The sequence below is a fragment of the Salvelinus alpinus genome, chromosome 6 (genome assembly GCF_045679555.1).
Source record: "Salvelinus alpinus chromosome 6, SLU_Salpinus.1, whole genome shotgun sequence".
Lineage (NCBI taxonomy): Eukaryota > Metazoa > Chordata > Actinopteri > Salmoniformes > Salmonidae > Salvelinus > Salvelinus alpinus.
The window spans coordinates 45,496,385-45,517,565 of record NC_092091.1 but is presented as its reverse complement, the minus strand read 5'-3'; the positions used below and the strand labels follow the sequence as shown (position 1 = coordinate 45,517,565).

General features: G+C 42.2%; 1 protein-coding gene and 1 pseudogene across 3 annotated transcripts; both read left to right on the top strand.

The window, feature by feature from the left end:
- LOC139579694 (uncharacterized) overlaps positions 1–2,511 on the top strand; it is a 34,749-nt pseudogene extending 32,238 nt beyond the window's left edge.
- A 5,600-nt stretch (positions 2,512–8,111) lies between these two features.
- On the top strand, positions 8,112–18,478 carry LOC139578746 (paired mesoderm homeobox protein 1-like). 3 transcript variants are annotated; one of them, XM_071406726.1, is made up of 5 exons: positions 8,297–8,998; positions 12,541–12,716; positions 15,493–15,674; positions 17,052–17,113; positions 17,394–18,478. In XM_071406726.1, the coding sequence occupies exons 1-5, from the start codon at positions 8,752–8,754 to the stop codon at positions 17,447–17,449; spliced, it is 723 nt and encodes a 240-aa protein (XP_071262827.1). In that variant the 5' UTR covers positions 8,297–8,751; the 3' UTR covers positions 17,450–18,478. The 3 variants fall into 3 exon arrangements, with proteins under 3 accessions (XP_071262826.1, XP_071262827.1, XP_071262828.1); XM_071406727.1 differs by having other exon boundaries at positions 17,052–17,117; positions 17,394–18,466; XM_071406725.1 differs by lacking the exon at positions 17,052–17,113 and having other exon boundaries at positions 8,112–8,998.
- The last annotated feature ends 2,703 nt before the right edge of the window (positions 18,479–21,181 follow it).

Below are 21,181 nucleotides of genomic sequence, written 5' to 3'. Positions count from 1 at the left end.
AGGGAGAGGTTGTTATCTTGGCACCACACGGCCAGGTCTCTGACCTCCTCCCTATAGGCTGTCTCATCGTCGTTGGTGATCAGGCCTACCACTGTTGTGTCATCTGCAAACTTAATGATGAGTCGTGCCTGGCCATGGAGTCATGAGTGAACAGGGAGTACAGGAGGGGACTGAGCACGCACCCCTGAGGGGCCCCCATGTTGAGGATCAGCGTGGCGGATGCGTTGTTACCTACCCTTACCACCTGGGGGCGGACCGTCAGGAAGTTCAGGATACTGTTGCAGAAAGAGATGTTAAGTCCCTGGGTCCATAGCTTAGTGATGAGCTTTGAGGGCGCTATGGTGTTAAACACTGAGCTGTCGTCAATGAATAGCATTCTCACATAGGTGTTCCTTTTTTCTCCAGGTGGGAAAGGGCAGTGTGGAGTGCAATAGAGATTCCGTTATCTGTGGATCTGTGGATTGCCGTGCGGTAGCAGAGAGAACAGTCTACAACTCGGATGGCTGGAGTCTTTGACAAATTTTGGGCCTTCCTCTGACACCGCCTAGTATATATGTTCAGGATGGCAGGAAGCTTGGCCCCAGTGATGTACTGGGCCGTACACGCTACTCTCTGTAGCGCCTTACGATCAGATGCCGAGCAGTTGCCATACCAGGCAGTGATGCAACCGCTCAGGATGCTCTCGATGGTGCAGCTGTAGAACTTTTTGAGGATCTGGGGACCCATGCCAAATCTTTTCAGTTTCCTGAGGGGGAAAAGGTGTTGTCGTGCCCTCTTCACAACTTTCTTGGTGTGTTTGGACCATGATAGTTCGTTGGTGATGTGGACACCAAGAAACTTGAAACTCTCAACCCGCTTCACACAGCCCTGTCGATGTTAATGTTACTGTTCGGTCCTCCTTTTCCTATAGTCCACGATCATCTCCTTTGCAGATGTGGTAAAATGCCCTAGCAACACCCTTTGAGAGTGGGGTCACAGCGAGTGTCTGCCATTGACAACAGCGACTCTGGAGCAATTGGGATTAAGTGCCTTCCTTGCTCAAGGACACATAGACAGGTTCTTCACCTTGTTGGCTCGGGGATTTGAACAAGCAACCTTTTGGTTACTGGCCAACGCTCTAACCGCTAGGGCTATGCTCCCTGCCGCTCTAAACGTCTCTCGCTCTACACACGCAGTCCCTTTTCTCTGAAATTCCATGAATTGCTACAAAATAAACTATTAAGTATATTCACAATTCCGTCCGTCTTCTCTCCTTTGCTGTTCAGGAAGCGCTATGAGAAGGCGGAGGCTGAGCATGTGACGGCCAAGCTGGACCTACACAAGAAGACTGAGATAAAGAGCAACTGACGGAGCACCTGGGCCATCATCCGGCAGAACAAGCTCTGTAAGGCCCACAAGCTGGAGGAGCTTCTGCAGCCACTACACCTTTCAGGCCACAGAGGAGGAACAGGAGGAGGATAGGAAGAGTGAGGAGAAGCGGGAGGAGGAGGAACAGAGGATGAGTGCCACAGACAACCAGGGAGTGGAGAAGGTCCAGGAAGATGGAGGGAATGCTGTCCAGTCTTCCCTAGATTTGTATGCATGTGATGCCTGAGAACTAGCTCACTGAGAACTGAGTCTTCATTGTAGAACAAACATGAGTATTTTGTTATTGTTTGTTGGGGGTGCTTTGTCTGTGTGCTCGTAATGTGGCTCTGCCTCAAGCTCTTCTTTTACACAACATTTGACCTGACATCAGAAGTGAATGCTCTCTCTTTCTTTCTCTCTCCGTCATTTCTTCCGAAGCAAAATGTAGAATTGAAAGCATATCCGTTTTAGAGTTGGTCTGGTTTGAAAGGAGGTGGTTAACGTTTTACCCCCTGAGCGTTCCTCTGTGCAGTTCCAGGGTACAGATGAATATAAGATACTAATGTTCAATAAAGCAGCACTGTACCAGATCTAGTCTGTCTGTATGTCGTAGATCAACATATTATCTTGGGGGTTTTTGCTATCAAGTGCTGGTATTTCTCAAACCCCAACTCGGTCTCTGCCAGTCACAGTGGGCTTCCTTGGTAAAGACTTGCAGAATGGTAAGGTGATATCTCATAATGTATGTATGTATTCTCTCGGAGGAAACTGCTCCTCGGCCGTTACATACCATTATGGATTTAGAAGAGCTGGTTTTCAGTGGCGCTCTATGGAACAAATGTGCCTGCAGCAATATAACATGTATCTAATATGAATGTGCTGCAGCTGGCTGTTTTGTGTGTAGAACGAACTTTCTGTCCCTGTGTGTGCCCCTGGTACCAAATGATCAATTGTGTATACTTTTTTTTCTCTTAACCTTGAAGATAACACATTCATGTGAATATGTTTAGATCCAACAGATCTGTAGTTTTGTTTTGAAATTGGATTATTTAAAGCGGCTGGATATTTCAACGTTTATTTTACACTGCAGTTTGTATTTAGGTATGTTTTGTCCTTTCTTTTGTAAAGAATGCACATATATTCTGAACATATGCAACTGCACAAAACCTGTTAACAGTAACACTTGGTTATATGTTGCTCATATCATCTAGGTCTGTTGAATTCATGTGAATAAAGTATTATAATGAAATGGATGAGAAACCTGTATGTCTTTTATATCTGATTTATAGGTTTTGTTTTTGTCATCTTCATCTTCAGAAAGAGGTATTTTGAATGATCTGTTTCAATCTGTCTTTCTAACTGAACGGCTGAAGGGTATTTGGATGAAACGGATTCCTTGGAGTTTGTGCTGCCGGGTGGAATTAACTGAGAATATTTTCGAACTCAAGTCATTTTAAAGTCCACCACTCTGGGATTTTACAGCGATTTGGTCACATCTGGCCGTCTGAAAGAGAGACCATAAACCCCAGTATTTTAATTAGTTAGCGAGTAGTGAGTGACCACTGAATGTCCCCTCCACCTCACAGGTCACCGCTTTAATGCTTTTGATATCCTGCCTGAAATGATATTTTACTCATTTGTTTTAATAACAACAATGTGTTATTTACTGACGAATGTTTAAAGGCTAGTTGCGTGCAGGACTATGCTTCCTCAGAAAATAGTTTAGCGACTTTTCTTGTATGGGAAAATCAAAATGGAAAAATCAGCCCTGACTTGGAGCCAGTCTTTTCATTTAGCTCTATCGAGGCCTGGTTTTTGATAATTCAGCAGTAGTATAATTGGGGTATTGGCCCAATGATTATGCGATCTATAGGCTATAAGGTAGAAGACTACAATAACACGAATTGGAAATGACTATTAGCCATTTGGTTTGGTGAGGCGGTAGGGCCAAACAACTTCAGAGAGCGGCGGACTTCTAGAGCACTGTGTGATTTATGTGGCGCTAGCGTCCCTATACAGGTTGAGGAAAGCCGTGTAACCCGAGAACCGACCACAGAGAAGCCGTGAGATCAACTTTTACTGAAAATCTCCGCCATCTGGCTCATCGGCGTTATTGAATTTTGACTTTGGCACTGTGGGCTATGGGAAATGTTGGCCCAATAATGAAATTAACATAATTTGCACAAAACATTAATAATTAAGGCATAGGACAAATAGCCTATGCCCAAATGTTTTAATGAATGAAAATGCTAAATTATTTTAGCCTCAGGCTGATCGCTGCGTTCACCATTCTGTTTCACTTGTGAACGCAGAGATCAATCTGGATCCATGAGACACGAAAATAATATCGCCAATTAATTAATTAAAAGAAATCACGTTGGTTCCACCACGAACAATTCCTCAAGATGTATATGGAAAAGTACACGTTTAATTTCAAGTCAGGTCTATCAAGAAAAAGTACACTGACATTAAACAACTGATATTTGTTAATTATTTGTAAATTATACTTAATGGTGGAGAGTTAAATTATAACTGCACTGCATAATGTATCTATGCAGTTTACTTAGGGCGGTAAAAACGAATGTTTGTGGAAAAGGCTCTAACAAGCCAATGTGTAGCCTATATTTGAGATTCTTGGATCACGTTATTTATCAAGCAGTTATTTCTAAATGGGTAGGCCGATGTGTTAACCACAGCCATATTGAAATCAATGTAGCTAGGCATTTATATATATATATGAATCATTAATCATTGCATATATATATGAACCCTGAATTTACCTTTTGGCGAAAATTTGTTTTTGCCTTTTCATGTTGCTAGTGACGCTGGAAGACTCTTGGGCAAATAGACATCGCCTGAAAACGACTATCAGCAGTAGAATAATCATTTAGACTTGGCCTAGCCTACTACTAGCCTATATGAATAGACACATTTGGAATCAGACATATTCATTTCCTCTTTAAACATAACATTTGTATTGCAATGAATAATTTAGAAACTGTGCTAGGCCTATAGTTTATTGAACGAAAGTCAATAGCCTATCGAATATGATTTCAGTTGGTCTTTAGTTAGAATTTTCGTTACTTGTTAAAAAAAATGATGTTTAAATAATTGTGTGAATAAATACACATAGGTAAAATAACAATTGTATCAAAATTGTTGGAAATTGTTCGGGAAAAATATTTCGTGTGAGGATAATGTGCATGGATTGACATTGAAAAGGCTACTTGCAGCAATGGTCAACCAACCAGCGCTTACGCAACCCCAATGAAAACTCACACTTTGTGTTTTTCTATTGCATTGTTGTTGATTCTGTGGTGTCTTAAGTAAAAGTTTGCATTTTCCTTGGCTGAATGACTTGCACCCATCTCAGGCAGCGGCATGCGTCTCTATCGGCCGGGGTGGCTGGCTGGCCGCAGTGCTGTCCAGTGACCCTTGGTGCTGATTGGACCTTATTTACCTAATTGAGAGTAAATGGCCTCCTTGTTGACTTTCCATATTCTGTACGGGATACCATGTGTTGCCTACAGCCCCCACACCCTTCCTCTCCATCCCTGATTGCAGCAACAAGGGAATTCTCATCGTCAGATCTGTTCTGATTACAACATCAAAATCCACAATTGGCAGATGCTTTCAATAACAATATAATAAAAATGGTCAATTTCTAATTGAGATCATCTAAATCAATTTATCACACAGAAGCTATTTGATTTTAACTGGTTCGAGGTAATAACAGTAGATAATTTACTACAAGGGTTTCCACTTAGATAGTATTGATAACGGTATTGCCGGTGCGGCATAGTATGTGCGTAATTTCAGTCCCCTATTCGCGGTTTGGGACTGGTTTCTGGCTGAAGGGACATGAGCCACTCTCTCTCTCTCTCAATCTCTCTCTCTCTCTCTGACTCTATTTAAGATGAACTCGGAGCGTTAATTGCGAACTGCCTGTGTGTGGTGTTCCGACAAAACAATCTGTTCCCGATTAAACAACACACAGAGTTTACAAAGCCCTGCGCGAGTGAAATTAATTCACCCGCGCTGATTCTGATTATAAAGCCAACCGCTGCTGTTGCACTCTTCTGTGGGCAACGGTTTCATGCTTCTCAAATAATGGAAATACATTTTAGAGCATGCATATTTTTATGTCATTGCTCTATACAGCTCAATTTTAATTAATTATAAATGCCTTGTTATATAGTATTGATGCACGATTATTTCAAACCATTTGGTTATTATTATTAGTATTATTTCATATTATTGTTATTTCAGTTTCTGTATTCCAGTCTAAACAGCTTCCCAAACATTCATTTTGTATAAATGTTTTCAGCACTGTAGGCCTAATTGTGGTACACAATTATTGCAGCTTGAAAACTGAAGACTTATTTTAAAAATATCTTTCTATGACGTGTCTATACGATTCCCTGTATCCTATATTTACTTACAGCTGCTTTCACAAACAGGCCTACGTATCAACATGATCGTAGTACATTACGTTTCCCTTATTCCTGTAGCTATTTGTTTAATAACCAGAGTGAATTCCTTAGATGTACGAAACAATGATTGATTTGTAATGAAAAATAACAGGCCAAAAGTAAGTGTGAAGTGTGTGATCAAATGATCTTATTGAAACTGAGAATTCAAGGACGTTACATCGAGGCAATAGGGGGAAAATAATAACTACAATAAAGGTTTTTCATGGTGACTGAGCACGTCTCACTTTCGTCGCTTCCCATTTACATTCAATTAGTTTGATCTTCTCCATTGTTCGTAATATCTCAGTGAATCTGGGCTTATTACGTTTTACAAGGTTAAATAATGAATTGAAATAATAAATATATTACGTTAAAAAAAAAAGTTTAAAAAAAAAGATTGCAAACATTTGCCCTATAAAATGTGCGTGCGTAAAGGCGCACCTGTATCGCAAGGGCATATTTGGTTCCTTGTAAGATGGGCAACGATGTTTCAGATTTTTAAGCACACATATGAGTTATAAAACGTTTTGTTTATAATTTGAACTTTTTCGAGCAAAACAGTTTAATAAAAGTTCCCATTACTACATTGAATACGACATTTAGTACATACATGTGCCACGCTAAACAAGGCATACATATGAGTATTCCATCTGGGGATTAATAAAAAAATAAAATAATATCAATGTTGGTTCCTTAGGTGTATACTCCCACTGGGCATAGACATTAGTTCAATGTTGAGTTTTGATTTACAATTGGTTGAGTTGTCAATTAACGTAAATGCAACGTGAAATTCAACAAAACATTTCAACAAGCCATTGGACTTAGATAAAAATTAGAATGAAAAAAGACGAAATGCCCTTACTTTGATGAATTTTTGCAAATCCAATCAGTTTTCCACTGATTCAACGTCACCACTTTGATTTTTGGGGTTGAAATGACGTGGAAACAATGTTGATTCAAAGGTAAGGTCACACCTATAGGATGGCACATTTCATGGAAGTTGCATTGACTTTTTGGTCAGACCAACATGAATGATAGGCTTCTAACTTTCTCGTAGAATATTTTTTAAAGCTGGAGTGAAAATAGTATATGAAACTTGAAGAAGAGAAGAGGTTTAGGCCGAGACTTTTGGGGAGGCTTTTTACGCTGGCACCAGCATGGACGTGTAGCCAGGAAAATAGAATCTGGAGGGGAAACTAATGATGAAAAAGTCTACTTTGTCCCCGCGCCTTCATTAAATTAAATACATGGAAAGAACTAAAGCAGCGCATCTGGATTCAATTGCATGTCTTTGATGGCATCAAGTGTTCTTTTCCCAGATCAGGGGATGGAAGCTGGGATGTCTATAGCAGCTTGGAGCTTATATAGTCTACTCCTAGCTCCCATCTAAACACATGGAGCCCCCCCCCCCCCCTCACTCCCCATTCCTTCTTCATTCCTACATCCCACCCCTAGCCCCCCTGTCAAGACCCCAACTCAGAGCGTGCACAAAATGAGACCCCAATTCTAAACCCAAAGTCTAACAAATGTATGTTTGTCAGACAACGGCTTGTGTAGCCTAATAGAATGTCTGGGGTTTGGTTTTGGTTGTACCATTGTGTGCCAGGGGGAAACTTAGCTAACCTATGACAATAATTGCATCATCACAGTTTATTCCTAATAATATATTGGTTGACATTTTTTTATGTTTGGATTATGTTGAACTTTACCTATTGTAGCCATCCATGTAATAGCTGCAACGGGCAGACGAAATGTCTTGTCAATGTCTCTTCTTAAAGCTTTTATCAAACATAGCATTTACAGTATGACCTATCCTTCAATGTCCACATATCTGAGGAAAATGGAGGCATGGGCCACGGCTGAATCCCGTGCAGTAATAGTGATTTGGTCTGGGGCCGAGTACCCCGACAGTTAATATCTCTTTACTGGCTCTATCATCGCACTGGGGGATAATTACGCCTCCCCTACAGAGCTCGCGGGGCTCTTCGCGCCGCTGGTTCCAATTAAGGGTTTGGTTAAGGTTGCCAAAGGTTCGTTAAAAGCCTTAATCAGTGGGTTCTGGGTGGTGGATATGTTGTTGGTGCGGTGTGTGCTGCTGAAGTGGAGGGCAGAGCTTTAGGAGGACGGGAGAATAGAGAGGGGGTCTGTGAAACGTCAGAAACAGCACAAAGGCATCGCACGTAATTACGGGTTCCTATTAGGGTCCATATACCCTCCCAGGGGTCTCAGCGTTTCATTTACTCCCCGGCTGGTACAGGCAGCATCCGCAGCGTGCCAGCGTGAGGCTCGTTTGAAGTTGCAGGGCGAGAGAGAAGCAGCGAGAAGGAGAGAGCGAGAGCGAGAGAGAGAGAGAGAGAGAAAGAGAGAGGGGGGGAGCAAGAGAGAGAGAGAGAGAGAGAGAGAATGTCGACTGATTCTCACTGAGAAAAAGCAATAGCTCCAAGAAAGGCGGCGGCGTCCAGCCTCTCAGTGCCATTGCTGAGCTGAGCCAGCTTTACGCACACACGAGCGCATCTGTTCGCCATCAGCACTTTCTACTAAACTCAGTCAGTTGCGACCGTGAGTCAACAGGAGTGGGAAGTGGGACAGGACTTTTTAAGAGTACTTCTTGAAAACCCAGCTGCAGGATGCTGTGATTTTATATGGTGACCTATATTTGTTGTTTATGCGCGTGTATGGATGGGCCAGATGCGTAGATATTTGTGATCCCGGGAAACAAACGAGGAGAAAAGCTTTTCTCCTCTGTCTGTAGAAGTTTGGTTTACCACTACTGTTCCGTCTGGATGTGAGCCGCAACTTTGCTTTGCTTGGAAAACGTAGGCTTCTCTGCTGGTTTGGAGGCGCTGTTCCTGTTCGTGAGTTCTGGGATCAATTTGGCTCGCTTATTATTATTGCTCAGTTTTTTTTTATTTTACTGCGTCCTATTTGCGTCATGACTTCTAGCTATGCACATGGAATGGACAGGCAAGCAACGATATCAAATCGTTTGGAGAGTTCGATTACATCCAATCTGGAAAACCTTCAAGCCAAAAAAAACTTCTCCGTGAGCCACCTGTTGGACCTGGAGGAGGCCGGAGAAAGGGTTGGGACCCAGGCGGACGAGAGTGTCGGTGAGGCGGGGAGGAATATGCTGGAGTCCCCTGGTCTGACCAGTGGGAGCGACACCACTCAGCAGGAGAGTAAGTGCAAAGTGCACTCCAAGTGCAGCCTATACACTCGGGACTGAGGTTGTCATCAGCACCTTAACGCAGAAATATATTTTCTCGGCTACATTAGCAAATGCAGGCTACAAGCTTGAAAAAAGGGTTCCAAAAGGGATCTTAGGCTGTTCCCACAGGAGAACCCTTTTCAGTTCCAGGTAGAACCCTTTTTGGTTCCAGGTAGAACTGTTTAGGTTCCATGCAGAACCCACTGGGGAAAGGGTTCCACATGAATCCCAATTGGGTTCTTCCTGGAACCGAAAGGGTTCTACCTGGAACCAAAAATGGTTCTTCAAAAGCTTATCCTATGGGGATAACCGAAGACTCCTTTTATGCTCTAGTTAGCAGCTTTTTTCTAAGAGTGTAGGTCTATATAGGGTATATAAACCCATTTTGAGAGGGTTTTAATCCGCAAAATAATCCGCATTGTTTGATGGTTGAACCCATTATGGTGTGCGCCATCTGTAATTTAAGTGGGACTCTATGGAGCCACGAATTGTATGACCCTTACACAGGCTACTGGAAGCTACTGGAAGCTACTTTAATTTATTTTCATTTAGTCTTGTCCAGGCTTGTCCAGCCTACCGCGCGCATGGAAGCAATCCTTCGTGACTCGCGGTAATATATCATATCTGACGGCTACACTAAAAATGGCCATTCATTCACCATTAACACTTTGATGTCAACGAAGTATGGCAATGTTGGTGGATATGGTCAGTAAAATAAGTCAAGCTTTACAATAATAAATCAAACCACTACTATTGAGCCGTTCACAACTGCCTAGATGACTTCAAATGGGTCAGGATAGCCTGACCTATGGTTTGTCTATGACTATTTTAAAAAGGCGATTGATGAGACTGAAGTAAACTTGAATACACCCCAGTACAAGCCAAATAACACAGTGGTGCTTTCCCACTCAGGCATGCCGTTGAGAGAGTAAATAAACCAGTCAGGTCCCGGGTGATACGCCCTCATATCCAGAGTCATTTGGAGAGGTTGACAGAAACGTTAGGGTTTAATGACTGTTATTGTTATGATATGGGTAAATCAGACCTCGAGGAGAGGTGTGTGAGAAACATGGGTAAGGGAAGGCGCTAGGTGATGTCGTTAATTCAAAAGCTATTTCGCTTGTCAAACAACTTCAGAATATTTATACCTAATCATTTTGTCATAATTATCTGATCTGTCTGCTAGACATGGCTCTGACAATTACCGGATCAATTAACAAAACCTCATTTGATCTGCTTGTCAAGAATAAATATGTTCCTTAATGAATCACGTTGGATGTTTGTGTAATGTTTGGAATTCTTAAACACATTCATCGAAAACAAACAATACCCGTGTTGTGATATTAGGAGGTGCACATAGCTTGGATAATTACCATCAAGCAAAGCCAATAAATAAATTATTGTAGTGAATTCTCTCACTTTGAAAATATATTACCAGCATTTTCACACGAGCTTTAACCGATTCCCCAAACTATTTTTGCATGGGATCACCTCGCAGTAGGCTCGAGACTATTATAATTTGGTTTGTAAGTCGCTCTGGATAAGAGCGTCTGCTAAATGACTTAAATTTGGTTTAGGCTTAAATCCACTTGATTTATAACCATCTGCTTTAATGCGATGGTTTTCACCCCATTTACCACCTAAAAGCTTTGTTGGAAGTGTGCTAGGTCAGCCTCCAGTGAAGCATCTCACAATTTTTCAGTAAGAAAACAATAACTGCAATTTTGGCCGAATGTGTTAAGATGATTGTGTCTTAATCCTTCCCATAATAAAAACATGTTTCAAATTCATTCCTGTACCAGGGACAAACATTTTCCTAGTGCAGAATTAGCCTAGTGATTTTCATTTAGGCCTAATGTTTTAAGTTCATTTCGAAATGACACATTAGCCTTTTTGGCAAGGAAAAAAAGCAGCAAAATTGTATCCAATAACACATATTATGATTATAATATTATGGCAGATGTTGTCTTGTGAAAATAGTGTATATAACATTTTTCCATGCTAAATTTATCAATATTTATTTTTGAAGGCCATTTTCCAAGCCCATTACAATAGTAATACATATCATTCATATTAATTACACAATAATAACACAACTAGCATTTAAGTCCTGTAATGTGGTCTGCTGCGATCCCCTTTTGACTTGGCAGTTTTTCGTCTTTCATTATTAGTTTACAACGAAATACCATATTTAAATGAGTGCATTGCAACTTTACAGCATTCAGAATTTGGTTACAGATGAATAATATCCTATGGTTAAGACACGAATTAGATGCGAATTAGCACTGGAATTGTGTTCTCAATGTGGACAGACAGTGCGCAATCTGTTTTGTATTATTAGTCTGTCCGGTTATATTCTTGACATTTGTATATTCCTGATATTAAACATATGTATATAAAATGTGGAAATGGATGAGATACGGATTTAATATTTTATTTTAGGACTGCGCTATGGGCTAGCATGCATTCTTGTTATGCACATCAAAAACCAAACTTTAGATAAGATAATGTGATTGGTGAAATAGTCCAAACTATACTCTATTCTGTTTCACACAATGTGTAAAAGTGCAAATGTGTGTGCGTTGTTGCTTGGCAACACAATTATTGTTGCTATGAGATTAGGCCTTCAATGATACACTAGGGCGGTTGTACCGTGCCGTCAGAAAGACTCAATCATGTCACATTCACCATGGGCTTCCTCTACAACGGACGGGCAAAAATCACCTCCATGTATTGTGGGAACACTACATTTTTGTCCTTCAGTGTGAAATTGCAACTATCCCGCAAAAGGGATGTGTCGGCTTACTTTGTATTAACACATGACTGTAGCAACAGTAGAAATGTCTGTGATGCTTAACACAATACGATCATAGAAGAAGTCAGGTCATGCATCCTCTGAGAAGAGAAATAAAGCAGATATATAGTTTCTGATTTACGAGAAAAGCCTTTTCTCTCCACTCATTACACTATATGATGACAACAAACTGAGCTTGTTGCCACCAAGAGTTGTAGAAAATAGTACACAGTGGACACACTTGATGACGATATGGTGATCTTGACAAGAAATGTGTTTATGTGTACTGTAAGCCTGTGTGTGCCTGTATTCCGTATATTATACACGGGTATGTCGCTATCCTAGTGGAGTTTGAGTCAGAGACATTTATTAAAGTGTCCCTCAACAATGACGCAATCATTTACAATACAAAATACAGACAAAACACACATTGTGGACCACTCAAATAGAGCTTTCACACACTAAAAACAATCATAGTCAAAACATGGTAGTGTGCTTGTCTATGTGAACATGTATGTGTATAAATTCAATAATCAAATGTGGGATATAGAAATACATATTCGGATGCAGGCAGCAAACAGTGAGCGGACATTTACTTTCGTCTCTAGAGTTTAGATTATAGTTAATCCCGTGCCAGTGCAAAGGCGGATGGTCTACAGTTCTTCTCTTATTTCCTGCATCTGACAATGTTGTTGTTGTTGTGTTGTGTTGTGTTGTAGATGAGCAGCTGAACGCGGAGGAGAAGAAAAAGAGGAAACAGAGAAGGAACAGAACTACATTCAACAGCAGCCAGCTGCAGGCTCTGGAGAGGGTGTTCGAGAGGACACACTACCCCGACGCCTTCGTCAGAGAGGACCTGGCACGCAGGGTCAACCTCACAGAGGCACGGGTGCAGGTAGGACCATAGTAAGCGATTTTGTATGCGCGCATGCATTTTTTTGTATGGGTGGACCCATCGGGGATAGAACCCACAGCTTTGGTGTTGCAAGTACCATGCTCTACCAACTGAGCCACAGAGGACCTCGCCCCCCAAGCAGTCAACACTGTAATCCTAACAGCGCCAGGTGACTGTGGGTCCTTATGTTATCTCATCATAAGAAAGACTCCTCAGCAAAATCCTAATAGGTGATCCCCAGGCACTTAGACTCTCATTATGGAAACTAATAGGACCAATAGAACCTTGTAGCCTATTTATGTAACTCGGACAAGATAATGTACAATATCTACACATTCTTCAATCATCTCGGGTAGATCTTGATGGTACAGTTGTGTGTGTGTGTGTGTGAGAGAGAGAGAGAGAGAGAGAGAGAGAGAGAGAGAGAGAGAGAGAGAGAGAGAGAGAGAGAGAGAGAGAGAAAACACATCTGCGATTAATGCGTACCAGAGTGAGATGCAGAAATCCTTTGATAAAAGAGACTTTGGGCTCATTCCTGAAGTAGTGCGTAAGTGGACACTGTGCCTCCAAGAGCCTCAGCGCTCCCAAAGCGTTAAATAATGGATTTGATTTCGGTGTGGAACGCCATTATTAGTAATCCCAGTCAGGCCCCTTGATCTACTAATAAAGGAGACGTGTGACAGTGTGTGTGTGTGTGTGTGTGTGTGTGTGTGTGTGTGTGTGTGTGTGTGTGTGTGTGTGTGTGTGTGTGTGTGTGTGTGTGTGTGTGTGTGTGTGTGTGCGTGCGTGCGTGCGTGCGTGCGTGCGTGCGTGCGTGCGCGTGTGTGAAAGAGAGAGTGTGTGTGCGTGCGTGAAGAACAAAACGTGTGAGTGTGTGTGGTTGAGTATCACAGGCTCGAAGCACCGTGAGGAAGTTTGGTTGTTGAAAGGACAGTATTTGGTCATCATGCTGAGCGATACGGCTATATTATGTTACAGTATCTATAGATATGAACAAAGGTTTGAAGAATTGCCCGTTCGATCATGCATGTAAACCTATTTTACACATTGTAAAAATTTAAAACATGGATGTCATGGAGAAGTAGTTAAAATCAATACATTTAGGAGCTAGATATGATATAAGTTCTAAAATACTGTATAAAGATATGAGTGATCATTTACATAGATGTATTTTGTAAAGGATTTATAAAAGGTATTAAAATATGTTTATTTACTGTAATTTATACGTATATAATTATTGTCATTATCAATCGGACTGCTTTCATTCGAGGATACTTACAGTGGGGAGAACAAGTATTTGATACACTGCCGATTTTGCAGGTTTTCCTACTTACAAAGCATGTAGAGGTCTGTCATTTTTATCATAGGTACACTTCAACTGTGAGAGACGGAATCTAAAACAAAAATCCAGAAAATCACATTGTATGATTTTTAAATAATTAATTTGCATTTTATTGCATGACATAAGTATTTGATCACCTACCAACCAGTAAGAATTCCGGCTCTCACAGACCTGTTAGTTTTTCTTTAAGAAGCCCTCCTGTTCTCCACTCATTACCTGTATTAACTGCACCTGTTTGAACTCGTTACCTGTATAAAAGACACCTGTCCACACACTCAATCAAACAGATTCCAACCTCTCCACAATGGCCAAGACCAGAGAGCTGTGTAAGGACATCAGGGATAAAATTGTAGACCTGCACAAGGCTGGGATGGGCTACAGGACAATAGGCAAGCAGCTTGGTGAGAAGGAAACAACTGTTGGCGCAATTATTAGAAAATGGAAGAAGTTCAAGATGACGGTCAATCACCCTCGGTCTGGGGCTCCATGCAAGATTTCACCTCGTGGGGCATCAATGATCATGAGGAAGGTGAGGGATCAGCCCAGAACTACACGGCAGGACCTGGTCAATGACCTGAAGAGAGCTGGGACCACAGTCTCAAAGAAAACCATTAGTAACACACTACGCCGTCATGGATTAAAATCCTGCAGCGCACGCAAGGTCCCCCTGCTTAAGCCAGTGCATGTCCAGGCCCGTCTGAAGTTTGCCAATGACCATCTGGATGATCCAGAGGAGGAATGGGAGAAGGTCATGTGGTCTGATGAGACAAAAATAGAGCTTTTTGGTCTAACTCCACTCGCCGTGTTTGGAGGAAGAAGAAGTATGAGTACAACCCCAAGAACACCATCCCAACCGTGAAGCATGGAGGTGGAAACATCATTCTTTGGGGATGCTTTTCTGCAAAGGGGACAGGACGACTGCACCGTATTGAGGGGAGGATGGATGGGGCCATGTATCGCGAGATCTTGGCCAACAACCTCCTTCCCTCAGTAAGAGCATTGAAGATGGGTCGTGGCTGGGTCTTCCAGCATGACAACGACACGAAGCACACAGCCATGGCAACTAAGGAGTGGCTCCGTAAGAAGCATCTCAAGGTCCTGGAGTGGCCTAGCCACAGGAGGGCTTCTTAAAGAAAAACTAACAGGTCTGTGAGAGCCGGAATTCTTACTGGTTGGTAGGTGATCAAATACTTATGTCATGCAATAAAATGCAAATTAATTATTTAAAAATCATACAATGTGATTTTCTGGATTTTTGTTTTAGATTCCGTCTCTCATAGTTGAAGTGTACCTATGATAAAAATTACAGACCTCTACATGCTTTGTAAGTAGGAAAACCTGCAAAATCGGCAGTGTATCAAATACTTGTTCTCCCCACTGTATGTTAATTCCTTGAATGAGAATGTTCTCTCACATTCTGCTGTTTTTCTCCAGGTGTGGTTTCAGAATAGAAGGGCAAAGTTCCGTCGGAATGAGCGCGCCATGTTGGCCAGCAAGAACGCCTCGCTCCTCAAGTCCTACTCCGGGGACGTCACGGCCATAGAGCAGCCCATCGTACCTCGCCCTGCCCCCCGCCCAAACGATTACCTGTCATGGGGTAGTGCCTCTCCTTACAGGTAGACCCTCTCGCCCCTGTCCTGACTCCCCTGCGTCCTCGGGCTCCCTCTCTCACTCTACCCACCCATTCCTCTAGCAATAATCACATCTAACCGTACCACCCGTTCCTAAACACCACCCTAACCTCAGACCCCAAACCGTCCATAACACCCCACCATCCATAACCTCCAACCCTCTTTCCCCTCACTAACACCCCACCACCCCTCACCTCCAGCCCCATCACCCTTCCATAATACCCCGCTGCTGTCTGTTGTTGTTTCATTTCCTCCCTTTACATCTCACCTCCTCATCTCACCTGTACATACTCCTCATGTTTACACTAACCCCTATAGATCCCTCTGTTGGTCCGCTTGCCGCCTGGATCCAAGGAAACTGTCACTGTATTCAACCTTGGCTTTGATAAACAATAGTCAGGTTTAGTTTATAGTGTGTTTAGTTTTTGGGGATTTGTGCTAAAAGTAATGTTAGAAAAGCACGGCCTTGTTTATCAAAGCTTCAGTGATCAAATTCAGTCAGACCCCCCCCCTCTCTTTATCTCTCTCTCTCCTCACTCTCTCATTTTATTTTCTCCAGTTCTACACTCTCTCCAAGGACTTTCCATATACACTACCGTTCAAAAGTTCGGGGTCACTTAAAAATGTCCTTGTTTTTTAATCAATGTCTACACTGTATTTCTGATCAATTTGATGTTATTTTAATGAACAAAAAAATAGTTTTTCTTTAAAAATAACAAGGAGATTTTTAAGTGACCCCAAATTTTTAATGGTAGTGTACTTTAATGATACCCTGTCCATGGCAGTTGCAATCGGAGACCTATATTTCCAAACCATTATGCATGAATGTTTTGTGTAATCTACGGTGACATTGCACAATATAGATCTAGTCCTATTCCTAGATCTATAGAGTATCTGTAAAAAGGTCAGTCTCTCTCTCTTTCTTTTCCTTCCTTCTCTCAATTCTTCTTAACAGAAGGGATGGGGCGAGATCCAATGACCCTCATGAGGAGGTGATAATCTGAAAACAAACTGTATTAAATCCACTGTTGACCCTTGCGACCTTCTCTGAAATACAAAACCAAGTAATGAACATTAGAGCAACAGCAGGCTCCACTGGGCAGGATTTTTTGTGACTCTGGTTACATTGGTTGTGATTTACAGTAATCCCCCCTTATGAAACTCAGTATAAAAGGTTTGACCCGGTTGCTACAGCCAAAAGCTCCATTCTCCAATTGGACCTCAGTGGGGAACACTTTTCTGGCCTGGCTGTATGCACTAGTGGATAGTCACATGACCAGAAGTAATACCAGTGAATAATATCACACTAATGTGGTCGTGCTAACACATACATTTAAACACCATTTATATATTCTTATTAAGCTGGTACCCAATGCCGGAGGGAGGGCCAATGCGAGTACCACAGAAAATGCTGCCCTCAGAAAGCAAGTACTCTTTCACTTTACTACATGTGGTTCCTTTCTTTTTTTTTTTTTTGGCTTGTAGTCTTGATATTTAAAAAAAAACATTGCCATCATTAAAAACACTACCAAAATCTTGACTTTCACAGCCATGAACAATTAAAGACATTTAATGTTTTTCCTCATTATGAGTTTTGTGATGTTAATATCGATGCTATTCTAGTTGAACTCACACTGCTATGTTGGCTCGATCGCCGCTGGTTACAGTTCTGACCTTTTCCCTCTGTTCCATTCTCTCCTCCAGTACCATGGCAACCTACCCCCCCACATGTTCCAACCCCAATACATCCCAGGGAATGAACATGGCTAACAGCATCGCCAACCTGCGGCTCAAAGCCAAGGAGTACAGCTTGAACCAGGTGCCCACGGTTAACTGAGGAGAGAGGGGGGAGAGAGTGCTTCACGGCGGGGCTGGGGGCAGGAGCAGGGACTCTCTCCTTCACATCTGTCCCACACAGAAAGACAGTCAGACCCCAGCCTGGCCCCCCACAGGGATGATCAAGATCTGACCACCCTCCATGGAATTTTAGCTTGAAGTCTCCTCTCGCTCCAGAGCGTCGCCGCTATAGTGATGGACGTGCTTCCTATACTGTCCTCATACCTGAAGCATCAGATGAGAAAGCAAGTGACGCGGGGGAAATCGGAGAGGCTGTTTCTGTGAGCTGCCTCTCTCCTGTCCTGAGCATCGCTGAAACGTCACTGTCTGTACCTTCCAATGACACCAAAGACACCGAGACCGAGACTGGATGCTTCAGTCGTCTTTATTATTTCTTTCAATTTGGTGTCGACTGAATGAAAGGCTAATTTCCAAAGATATCAACGGAGAAGTGTTCTCTCAGACCCTGACAAAATAATCTGATTGTCAGACTGTCAGTGTCCGTCTATAGTTTGACTCACGTTCAAGACCACAGTGCCTTGCTGGGGGTGAGGAGGAGACACCAGTATGGGCTACTTTTCAAATGGAATGTCTTTTTATAATAGAGCTGATCAATAGGATTATAACACCAGAATGGGATGAGCAACCTTCTGATCAACAACAACAACAAACAACAACAAGGACTTATCCATGCAAATTGGGAGGTCGCAAACATTTATACATTTAAAGAATTTTAGTTTTCACATACTGTATCTTTCTATTTTATGCCACTGACAAGCAAACTTTTTTTTCCCCGACGCATTTTGATTCATGTAATGGTACACCATACCGGAAAGGCTAATGTAACCTATTTCTGAATCCAAGACTGTAGTTTCTCTTAATCTTGGTATGATATCCTTTATTTGTAACAGATAATCATGTATATGAATAAAATACACTTCAAGCAAAGTAAAGCCACTGTGTCGGACTCACAGGGTTGAAAACTATTTGAGAGTTGCACTACCCATCCGTGATATCCACATGGGAAATAAAGTATTTCAATGGATATAAAGATGTGATCACTTTTAGAATAATTTAACATTATATAATGTTATTTTCAGAATGCATTGTTTTTTGAGCTATTGAGTGAACAAAGTGAATCATATCAACTTTTTTACTATGGTTAGTTTTATCTTTCTATGACTCAAGGGAGGACTTATCCATAGAGAACATTTATACTTTAAAATAACCATAACAGCAAGTCTAATTTCCATTCGACCACTGCAACAGAGACCATTTCGAACATTGGCTTTGTTTAAAAAATATATATAAGAAATAGTACCTTTGAAGTAGTGGCTGTTTGGAGAGGAAATGGGTTTTTGGAAGTTGTGCAAGTCCCCTTAAAAGTGTTTGATAACCCGGAGACAGACTTCTGCTTCAGAATAATTCTACTCTCCAAATCTCAAGCTGTTCCCGATGTGCTGATTACTACAAACTGAAATATTCCATCTTTAAAAAGCGGATATTTATGAGGAGGGAAATCCTCTCTCTAATACTGGGTGCCCAGTGGCCTCGTTGTGCTCAGCGGCTGTCACCAAGAGTTGTTTCTACTCACTGGCCCTTCATTACTTGTTGTAAACTGCTGATGATTGACATCTCAGCAGTTCGGTCCAAGCCTTTTTACACCTTGTCCTTAGTACACCTTGGTGTGTACGAGAAAGTTATTATTTTCAGGCAGTGTTCGGGTTTGCTTTTGGCTGTATTGGTTTTTGATTGCATTACCCACTTTGGAGGTTTTCTGTATGGTAGTCTATATGGGATAGTACTAGGTGTCGGGTGCGTGGCCGTGGCATGTCCGTACAGCAGTGGCGCCCTGGCTCACCTTTCACGGCCAGGCCAGGCTGACCTGAAGTGATTCCAGATGTTCAGCCCCCTCTAACCCCCGCCCCCTGTACCCCTCCTCGCCTCTTGTCCTCCGCACCCCTCGCCCCAGGCCCTGGCCACTCCATCAGGCCTGACAGCGTCCCCTCGGATGGGCGTCTCTCTCTACACCCGCGCAGATAACATACAAGCAGCTCTCCCCTCCTCCCTCTTCCACTCCCCCCTTAGCTCCACATCTGGAGCCCATTACAGAGGAGACAGTCAGTGAGAGGGGGGAGAGACAGTCTGTGTATGTGTTTGTGTGTGTGTGTGTGTGTGTGTGTGTGTGTGTGTGTGTGTGTGTGTGTGTGTGTGTGTGTGTGTGTGTGTGTGTGTGTGTGTGTGTGTGTGTGTGTGTGTGTGTGTGTGTGTGTGTGTGTGTGTGTGTGTGTGTGTGTGTGTGTGTGTGTGTGTGCGAGAGAGAAAGAGAGAGAGAGAGAGCTAGAGGGAGTAAGAGAGAGGTGGTGTAGCATCAACTTCAGCCTCCATACATTACTCTATATCTGCTCTTCTTCACTTTCTATCTCTTATTATTTATCATTCTCTTTTCTGTCACTGCCCTTTCGATCTCCTGTTTCCTCTTCTCTTACTGTTTCCCTCTCGTCTCTTCCCATGACCGTCCGCATTCTTTGTCCTACTGTCACTGCCATATGATCACAGATCTTATATTAATGAGAGGTTTTGGATTGGGCTTTGCTTTGCACAGAAAACTCCCGAGCTCAAGAGGTTGAGTGAAATAAGGCACAGCTGTTAACAGTGTGTGGTTCGGGTGAACAACCAAAAGAATGTCCTGAATTGTGGAGTTTCCACGCAGGGAGAGTCTAGTTGACTGAGAGAATCCAGTGTTTGTGTGATTAAGTCAGTTGAACTAGACATTCTCTTAAATACAGATGCAACAGCCATAGGATAAACAAAGCCTAGCCTACAGTCAAGTATCATTATGAACATAATCAATTCACCTTAGAGCCATTTCAATTTACTTAATGGCAGGCTATGTCACACATTTGTTCATCAGAATTGTAAAATGAGTACATTTTAAAATCGTAAATACTCATTCACCATGTTTGGATATCTAACTAATTTATGTTCGCTAGGCCTAGTGTGTGTAGCCTGGGCCTGAAAACACTAAGCTTATTTAGACAAAATGCCACATAAATGTCAATTTTCTTGCAACACATCCTAAAGATCACACCCATGGTTTCTTCTCTCAAAGAAAGCGAATTATTGTGAGAGAAACATTTTGGGTCATGTAAACCCGACTGGCATGGTTGGTACTGGATGAATTTGCATTTTAATTTCCTCAGACGCGAGAGGCCACCGGGTACCGACCAAAACAACAATTATGGTGACTGACATGACGTGTGTTCTGAGACATCGTCACCATATAATCACAGTCAGATTTCCTCTGAGTACAATACATATTCCCCATGCACAGCCTAAGTATTTACAGTATTTGCTGCTGGAATGGTGTTTACGAATATGAATAGAATTTGATTGAGAGGTTTGGCTCGAGAGACTTCGAGGGGAACACAGGCGCAGGTTTGGCTCAGAACATGGCAGCTTTCATCGTGCGCGGGAACAGGGAGCTGGGGAGGAACGTGCACCACTGAGAGTGAGCTGCCTGAACCCTACAACCCCACAAAATACCCAAGGAGCATATCTTTCCTAACCCTTAGGCCTACATTTTATTTTTTGTTTTATGAATCCTAAATTCATGTTGTAAAAATTGACTTAGGCTACACTGCAATCTACCTACT